The 9,345-nt window shown below is 27.1% G+C and overlaps 1 protein-coding gene across 1 annotated transcript in view; it reads right to left on the reverse strand.

Moving 5' to 3' along the window:
- LOC100166604 (trehalase) overlaps positions 1–9,345 on the reverse strand; it is a 29,865-nt gene that overhangs the window by 5,645 nt on the left and 14,875 nt on the right. Inside the window, exons 3-6 of the mRNA XM_029487915.1 lie at positions 6,614–7,251; positions 699–980; positions 400–572; positions 124–323 (exon numbers count right to left, since the gene is read on the reverse strand). Of these exons, the coding sequence (XP_029343775.1) occupies positions 124–323; positions 400–572; positions 699–980; positions 6,614–6,993 (1,035 nt within the window). The 5' untranslated portion in view covers positions 6,994–7,251. The remainder of the gene's footprint in view (positions 1–123; positions 324–399; positions 573–698; positions 981–6,613; positions 7,252–9,345) is intronic.

A 9,345-nucleotide genomic window follows, 5' to 3' on the forward strand; every position in this document is an offset into this window, starting at 1 on the left:
AAAAATAAAATAAAAAATAAAAAAATAAAAAAACACACATCATTGTAAAATCAATACATTCATCGTTCCACTCAGAATCTAAAATAAATAAAAATAAAAATGTAATAGTCATAGGTAAATTACTTGTATGTTTTTCTTGATAAAATCCAAATCATCTGTATATGTATAATATGATGCAGCCATTTGGATGAGGAGCGGTGGCTGAGATCTCATTAAATAGTAAATTCTACTTCCGTTCGGTACATAACCAAAGCGATGAACCAAGTAAAGAAAATTTTGTATGATTCCTCTGGCAGAGTCTTTCATGTCACACAATATGGCTCCTACGAAAATAAAATATTATTTGCACCATGGATTTATAATTTACGATAATCATTTTTTGGTTAGTCGGTATCTCACCTCGTATGATCCAATACGAATCCCAATAATAGAGTTCAGTGAATCTGCCACCAGCTATGAAGAATCCGTTTGGCAAATAAATGGATGAATGCCGATCGGGGTTTATTTTAACGTCTTCATCTACCTTCCGGGCCAATCTTTTCCAAATTTGATTAAGTTGCAAGATCCAAATTCTTAAAAATAAATACTACACATTACAAACACATTAAAATCCAATTTTTTCCTTGCTCAGATCAACATTTTGGCACCGTGGTATAATTTATAATAATTCTGATGTATTTTCATAAGTTAATTATTACTTGTAATTTTGATCCTGTACGTAAGTACTGATAGTGGGGGTCTCAACAAAATCAGGTGGCACCCACTCGACCAACGGGTCATCGCTAAAGTTGTCTTCAACAAATTTGGTAAGCACAGCACGAGTAGGCACTCGACCGTTATTTCGTAATTTTAATTCCCTATATGACTTTATGATTTCAGCTTCACTACGACGTAACTTTTTGTCTACGAACGTTTTGGAGTCTGAATACAGCTGTTGCATTTGTATATCGTCTAGAAGTTCTCCGTGACAATATATATCACTATAATGAGTAATAACAAATAAAAATACCATATGATTACAAACGATGACAAATAATTTCTGAAGGCTTTTAATGAATAGTTGTATTTTGTAAATAATATAAAGTAGTTATTATGTCTTAATCTATATATGCATACAGAATAATAAAATTGTAATACATCGTATCGAAGAGGAAATAAAAATAAAATTGTGTATACCCCAAGAGGGAGGTACCTGGTTGCGCAGGTTGTGGACTAATTCCGTTACCTAATTTGTACTACTTGGAGTATATTCTTATTCCAGGTGGAGTCAAGGCAAAACGTTTACAAAAAAGCATTATAATTTATACGCAAGGTATTTAAAAAATAAAAATAAATGTTATTTATGTAATTATATCAGAACAATAAATAATAACATCAAAAAATAAAAACAGTATTAAGTATATTGCTTCAGAAAAAAAATATTTTTTATGCTATTTCTTGTTGATGCATTTTTTACATACCATATTTTGTTATCTTTCTTAGCCTCATATATCACTAATTAGCCATCGTGTTTCGATAATAATTCTGTTAAATATTAAAAATTTTACTGTGTTATTATATTTAAAGAATGCAGAGCTAAGTTAGTCAATACAAATTATTAATATATAACTAGAAACATGAAATTCAAAAATAACTCTACTACGTTCTTTGTCATCTTCGGCTACCTCTGGCAATAGCCAATAACGTCATAAACTATTATAACCATAAACCATTCGTAAATATTTCCACAATCTTTAAACTTTTTATTTGCGTTTTGACAATAATAACACATCAACGAATGAACAATATTGGATATGTGATATTTAACTACAGTCTACAATGATACACGTGTATTTTTATACTGAATGTGCAGAATATTATTCAAACCTGAACTATTATTTGTACCCGATACAGGGATACCAGATAGGTAATAAAAATTCACAAAAAAATAACGATATTAAAATAACTTATTGTGATCATAATTCATAAGTAAATTCAAGGTGACTGAAGTTTATGAGTTGTCAAAGTTTTTGAGTAGGTACCTATATGATAGCGTGACACTGTTAAATGTTAATCCATCGTACCTATACTTAAATAGAATTATTTTTGCAGTTTCATAAATTAAATAATAAGAAATATTAAATGTAAATTTAAAAGGCACATTATTATGTTCAATTAGAGAACTAGCTGCTGTTCGAATTTCTTCGCAACATTCAATAAATAATTTTCACTTGCAATAATTGTTATTTAGAACTGACTCATTGGTTATATGCAATATATATTAACAAAGAAATTAATTACGGTACCATAAATTTAAAAAAAAAGAAGATAGTTAATTATAAGTTAATAGTACCTACAACAGTGTACAAGTTTGTTTCAGTCTAAATACAGTACAGTTAATCTATTAGTAGGTACAGTGTACAACTAAACTACATGTTGACTTACCTACTCAAACAAAATAAACGTTATAAATGTTTTAAAGTTTGTATTCCTAATATTATGTATTTTAGACACAGTACCTTCTTAAATAAAAAAAAATGGACATTTTTAAACACAAAATAAAAAGGTAGGTACACAGTTATGAATATTACAGTCTACAGACGTAGGTGACTAAATCAGCAAATTGTTTCAGGATTTGTTTTGGTTATTTAGATACCTACTTTACTGTTTTCAATTATGATTACAAGGCAGGGAACTTAAAATAGATTTAATTTTTATTAACTTTAAATTATTTTACCTATTAAAAAAACCGTTCTTATTATTATTTAATAATTTAACAAGTAACCACTATTCGAGTGGAAACTGTCTATGTATTTAAATATAAACGTAGGTATAATTTAGTAATTAATTGTATATTAACTATGTATATGTGTAGTTAACGTTTTATGTACAATTTAAATTTTAAACAAAGGCATTTTTAAAACAAGGTGTAATAGAATAACCTGACAAACATAATAACTTTTATTTTTGTTCTTATCAATATTTTAATTTTCTTTTTTAAATATAATTTATAAACGCTAACGTTAGAAGTGCAGTACATACATTTTTTATTTGTATTTTAAATTAAATTCAATTTATTTTAAATGAATTACAAATTGGATATTTTGAATTTAACTTTGACAACAATATTAATGGTAAAAACGTTGAATCAATTTAATTCAATTAGTTTATTTTTTTAAAAATGTTATTTTTAGGAATATCAAGTTTGAGTAAATCTTAAATTATTTATTACCTATATTATAATTTTTTTCATACGTTTAACTTTTATTAATTTTTCATTTTTATTTGTCAGATTTTTCTGTTACATCCTGCATATTATATTATGTATTACGTAGGTATTCCAAATTCCAATATAATCGGAGTTTTAGTTTCAATGAGAAAGCATTTGTGTAAGTACTTATTTTCCTGCAAATAGTCTGATCATTGTTATTATTATTTATTATAACTTATAAGATACATGGCCTATACGGGCTAAGCTCTCTGGACAAATTATGATAAATTTTACAAGTCTATAGCATACTAGGTAAACACGAATACAATTTTATAACTCTGAAAAACGTTAAGGCAATTAAAAATTAAAGGTGGAGTCCGTATTGGCATGAGACATCAAACGTCTAATGGATTCATTATTCATATAGGTAATTGGTGGTACTGAAATACTGAATGGTTATGTTATAGTTGGATTATACCAAGTCATAAAATAAGAATCTAGGTTAAAGATTTATTGCGTACAAAATAGACCAGCTATCAAATGTATGTTATTTATCCCTAACCTTGAAAAAATTATATCACAAATACCAATTTACTGTATGATATATAATAGTAATCCTAGGTTTAAATTTCGATCACGTTCAATAAATAGGTAACTATTTAGTATTCTTTATCGAACAGATTATAATCAAACTAAAGCTAAAGTAGTGGCTCTTAGAGACTTTTTAAGGTAGACTAAAACAACAAAATTTAAAAACAAAATCTATTAATATTATTTACTAATAAATAATTACATAGGTACGTACTGTGTATTTGTATATTACGATTACCTACTTAATTAATAAAAATAAATAAATGTTGAATAGATTAAATCTAATGCACTATCGCACAGCCAATTATATCATTAAACATTATAACGTCAAATACGTAATAAAAAATGTTTCATTTTGGTTACATCTTTAATAGACAATAATTTATTGTTTGTAGCTTTTTTTGAAACTATTTTAAAATACTATTATTAAAAATAAAAAGGTAGGCAAGTGGTTGTCGCTTTGCTGTACAGTAGGTTGCATGTGGGTCAATGTAATGAATGGTGTTAAATTTGAATTCAGTGATATAATATCATTGTATACGAAAAATGATTTTGAGCGAACACAGTCAGTCAGCCTTTGATATATTACATAGTACCTATATTTGATGATATTATTGTGAATAAAGAAATTTATTTACTTATTTATGTGGAACCTTGTTCTACATTTTCAATCCTTAACTATAAAAGTTGAACATTTTATACATTAATGTTAATGTAACAATAATGTTTTCAATTATTTAGATTTTTCAAATATTTAAGACTAGAAAGATACAATTTTATTATAAATGACAATGAGTTATTGTAATACTTATTGTATTATACTATAACATTATATTTTGTACTTACTTATAATAAGAAACGTTTTTTTGTTTATTTTTAATATCTTATAATTTAAGACTTATATTATATCAATATTAACTATAATGACTCAATAATTTAAAAAAATATAGCAGTATTTTAATTAATACGTAAAAATGTAATTTAATAATACTAGAAAATTATAGGTACCTATAAAATGAAACAAAAATAAGCGCCAAAATGAAATTCGCCAAGGGAGGGTAGTTGCTGAGTATAGCTAGTCAATTTACTATAAAATAGGTCCCTATTGAACAAAATTGTATCGGTTATAAAAAAAACATAAATTTACATTGTTAGATCTGTAATGTTTTATATCATAATCTAGTATCTCTTAAATAAGATTATATTAAAGTGGTAAAGATTAAAGACAAATGCATGTGAAATGTCTAGTAAAGGTAATTAGAACATATGAAGTTATCATAGGTACTAAACAGGTGGGAGTACAAGTTCTAATTTGAATAGGCTTTTTAACCTGACCATTTTCGTTTTATTATTAATTATTACATACACTACCTACATAATATACTTGCATAATAGCAAATTAATTTTAAAAGAATCACATTTTTCACGCAAGTTCAATAAAAGTTCAAAAAATAGAAGATTGGTAAAATATTAAAAACTTAAAGCATATAAGTATTTTTGTGGAAAACGTCAATCATTTCCACAAAATAAAATATTAAATACATTTGGAGTGTAAAAATTAAAATTAATATTAAAAACTGCAATAATTTATTATTACCTATATGCTATACATAAAATTACTTCAGAAAAAAGACACAAATTTAAATTATAGGTACATTTGTAACAATATAAAATAAACTCAATTTTCCATTTATAAATATATGTACCTATATCGTATTGATTAATTGCGGAGTATGTAGTTACCTACATACATTAAAAAAATATATAAAAATAATTAAGAAAAGGTTTTCTAATTCCCATAAATTTGAACATTAAAATATCATTATGACGGGTGCATACACAATTATAAGAAAATAATTAAGAGAGAGAGAGAAATTTAGCGGCCATATTATAGTGATAATTCTATAACTCGTAGAACAGTTAGGTACATCATTTAATAGGCCCTGATGAATTTAAATATTATATATTCAAACAAAAGATGAAATATAAAATAAACTGCGAAATAGATACTTTTAATATGATTTACCTAATGTTCATAAAGTATTTAAGGATCTGCATTGTTTCAAAATAATGACTTGGTTATTTTGAAAATGATTAGAACACTGAACAGTAAATATTAGTTAATGTAGGTCAACAAAATATTGAAAATCTATCAAAAGGAATTAATTTAATAGAACTGTACCTAATGCTGGTAATCCAAATAAATAACTTTTACATTTAGAAACATATTAGGTATATGAAAAATAATTATATAATGGAAATTTAATCACTTAAAATTAGGTAGGTATACGAGTTTACTATCATAAAACCATGTCATGTACTATATAATTGGATATAAATAGTATTTTAATTTATAATAATTATTGATTTTCGGGAACCCAAGCCTCAAAAAATAATTGTATGCCACCTGTAATCTTAACGTGTATGCGTTCAATGCAACTTGTAACCCTCAATCTCAAATGAAGCGATTTATGTTAACCTAACACTTTAATCATTCTAAAAAAAAAAAAGAATATTAAATATTTATATTTTTACTAAAAATATAATAATATAATACATATTTTATATATCACTCATCAGTCATCGCTGATAAGTTATTAGCTCCAAATCCAATGCATACTAACCATAGGTATATTTTAAATACACACATTTTTATTATTCATTTTTAAAGCTCCTTCTTGGCTTTTGAATTAATATTTTTAAGGATTTTAGTGTGATTTCGCAGTATTACATTTTTTTAGAAGTTCTTGGAGGTACAAGTTACAACATCCGAAAAATACATACGTATATCGCTGAATGACTAGGTACTGAAATACATGAGAAAAAACCTACCTGGGGCATATGTCCGGATATGGGCCGTTGTACTGGCCCTGGAGCTGTCCCATAGCGGTGGCTGGGCGTACAGACGCCATCAGTAGCAATAGTACGGCCGTCAGCCTGACGACGATGGCGATGACAGTCACCGCGGCGGACGAGCGCATCTTGCAGACTGCCGCGGGCGAACCGGAGGACCAAGTGGTGACCTGCTGAGCCACCGTTACCGTTGCCGGCGCTGCTACTGCCACCGTGGTTGTGGTCGCAGCGCTTCTACTGTGGTTGTCACGGGTCACAACGATCATTGGCCACGGGCTTTCGGCACACGCCGCCGACCGCGTATCATCGCCCAACAAGACCGCCTTTTCCAATGCTCGTACGCACACTTTCCCGCACATGTACTTGCAAGTACAAACAAGTAAGCAGTCGTTTCCGTTACCGCGTTTCCATTACCGCTGTCACTTTTGTTACCGGTATGGTTGAGTAAATGGCCATCACCACTACGGTACACTGCACCTTTTGTCGTGAGTGTGTGGACACCCGAACTACGTCCAATATTTGTTCGTTTTTCTGACGATTATATTATTTCGTTTCGCGGGCCATGTCCTATATAGTCTATATAGTTACATCCACACGATATCGTATAAAATATTGGTCTGCAAAAACAAAAACGTCATATTATAAAAATGATATTATATTATCGTGATAGTTGTAGTACTATAGTCTATAGCTTATGTATAAGTTTTTTTATATGGGACTATGGAGATCAGTAGAAAATTATCTAACCTAATAGTTGTTTTAAGATATTTTTAATGTCCTAAAAAAAAGTTATGAATATTGGAAAAATGAATTTTATTTATAACTTACCCCACTCCCCCCCACCAAATCCACTATCAAGTATCAACTATCATGCCTATATGATAGCAACTTAACGTTTACAGTCTCTTTAAACTATCACGATTGTTGATTCGTGATACTATAGCTATTACGATTGCAACTATTTTTTTGTATTAAAGGGATGTAGAAAAGCTTTCGATTTACGATTAATATTATTATTACAATTAACTTATGAAGTGTAAAGGAGTAAAACAAATAACGATGTATTAATTTAGCTCATTATAATATTTTTTCAATAGTTTAATTCATTCATTTTTACTAATTTTTTGAAATTTTTCCAATACTGAAAGTAATAGCTTTTTAAATCATTATCTTTTGGGAACATTATATTCAATAATACTACTGTATAGTAGACATAGATATCAGGTTTTTTTAAAATTTTAAAATTTTTATACAAACGCGAAACTGTATGAATGAAATCCGGTTGAGGAAATATCGAAAAAAAACATACGTAATTGTTACGTAAATTCTTCATACAATTAATACAATTTATCAAAATAAAATTTTAGGTACGGTTGGGTTTAATATTATTTTATTTATAACTATTCAAAACTTTACATACCAAAAGATTTTTTAAACGGTTATTAATATTGAATCTCATATATCTTATTGATATAAATAAAATATAGTATAAAACTGTACCTATAGGTAATAATTTAACAGGTATCCATATAATATTATCTAAATTTACGTAATATATTGTTAGTTATATATGTTTGAACATAATGTTATTACGTAATGTCTCAACGCACTGTATAGGTATGAGCAATTGCTATTTGATGATCGAATTGAAAATGGGAAAGTAGAATAGTGAAATGATTCAATCCATATTTCCTCCCATTATAACCATTGAAAACTTCTGTTTGAAAATTGTATGAATTATCATTGAAGATAATATTATGAAATAAAGTTTATATAAATTATTAAGTTATTTTTAGTTCAATAAAAAATATAAAGATACACAGTTACAATTATTTTTTTATAATATAAACATTTGAATAGATTTTTTTGTATTGAATTTGAAATTCAAATTTTGAGAAAATTCTTCAACGTAATTTACTGTGTCAAGCACATTCGTTCACTTATAAACTACTAATAGTTTCCTTATTGTGTACGTTCATCATATTAAACTTTGATGTTTACATTTCATAAACTATTATAAATTGCATAATTCATTATTAAAGGTGAAGTATAATGAACAAAGGAAATAATTTTACGGAGCAATGAATATTATATTGGTCTTAAAATTATGTGTTTTTATTTTATTTGTGTGTGTGTGTGTGAGATTATCTTTTGGGACAGTAGGTACAAATGCTTCAATATTCAACTTAGATGCCATTTTTTGGTAGAAAAATAGATTCAGGTAATACTTTGAGGCATCAAAAAAAAAAATTTCCCGTAACATTTTAAAATAATTAATTAACAAAAATTAACAAAAACAGCAGAAAACAGAAATTCACAACATCGATTTTCAATAAAATTGATTTTGTTTTTTTGTGGTACCTATTAAAATTAATTTTTAAATATCTTTTAAAAATTAATAAATAGACATAGGTATTTGAAATTATCACAAAATATTTATATTGATATATTCTAGCCATGGTATAATTTTCAAAATATTTTGTCCCTTTTTATGCTATTTATAGACTTCGGACTTCAGAGTCAAAAATCTTTAGAATTTAATTCAAGATTCCTCTTGTATTTTATCTGATTAAAAAATATCAAAAATACATAGTCACTATTTTATAGATATAAGTTTGAAGTTATGAAATTATAAAATTTTGCAAATTATTTTGTACTTATTTAAAATATACCTAAGGCTTGAACATTTAATACACGTTGTTTTTATAGAA

This window comes from Acyrthosiphon pisum, chromosome A1 (genome assembly GCF_005508785.2).
Source record: "Acyrthosiphon pisum isolate AL4f chromosome A1, pea_aphid_22Mar2018_4r6ur, whole genome shotgun sequence".
NCBI classification, from domain to species: Eukaryota; Metazoa; Arthropoda; class Insecta; order Hemiptera; family Aphididae; genus Acyrthosiphon; species Acyrthosiphon pisum.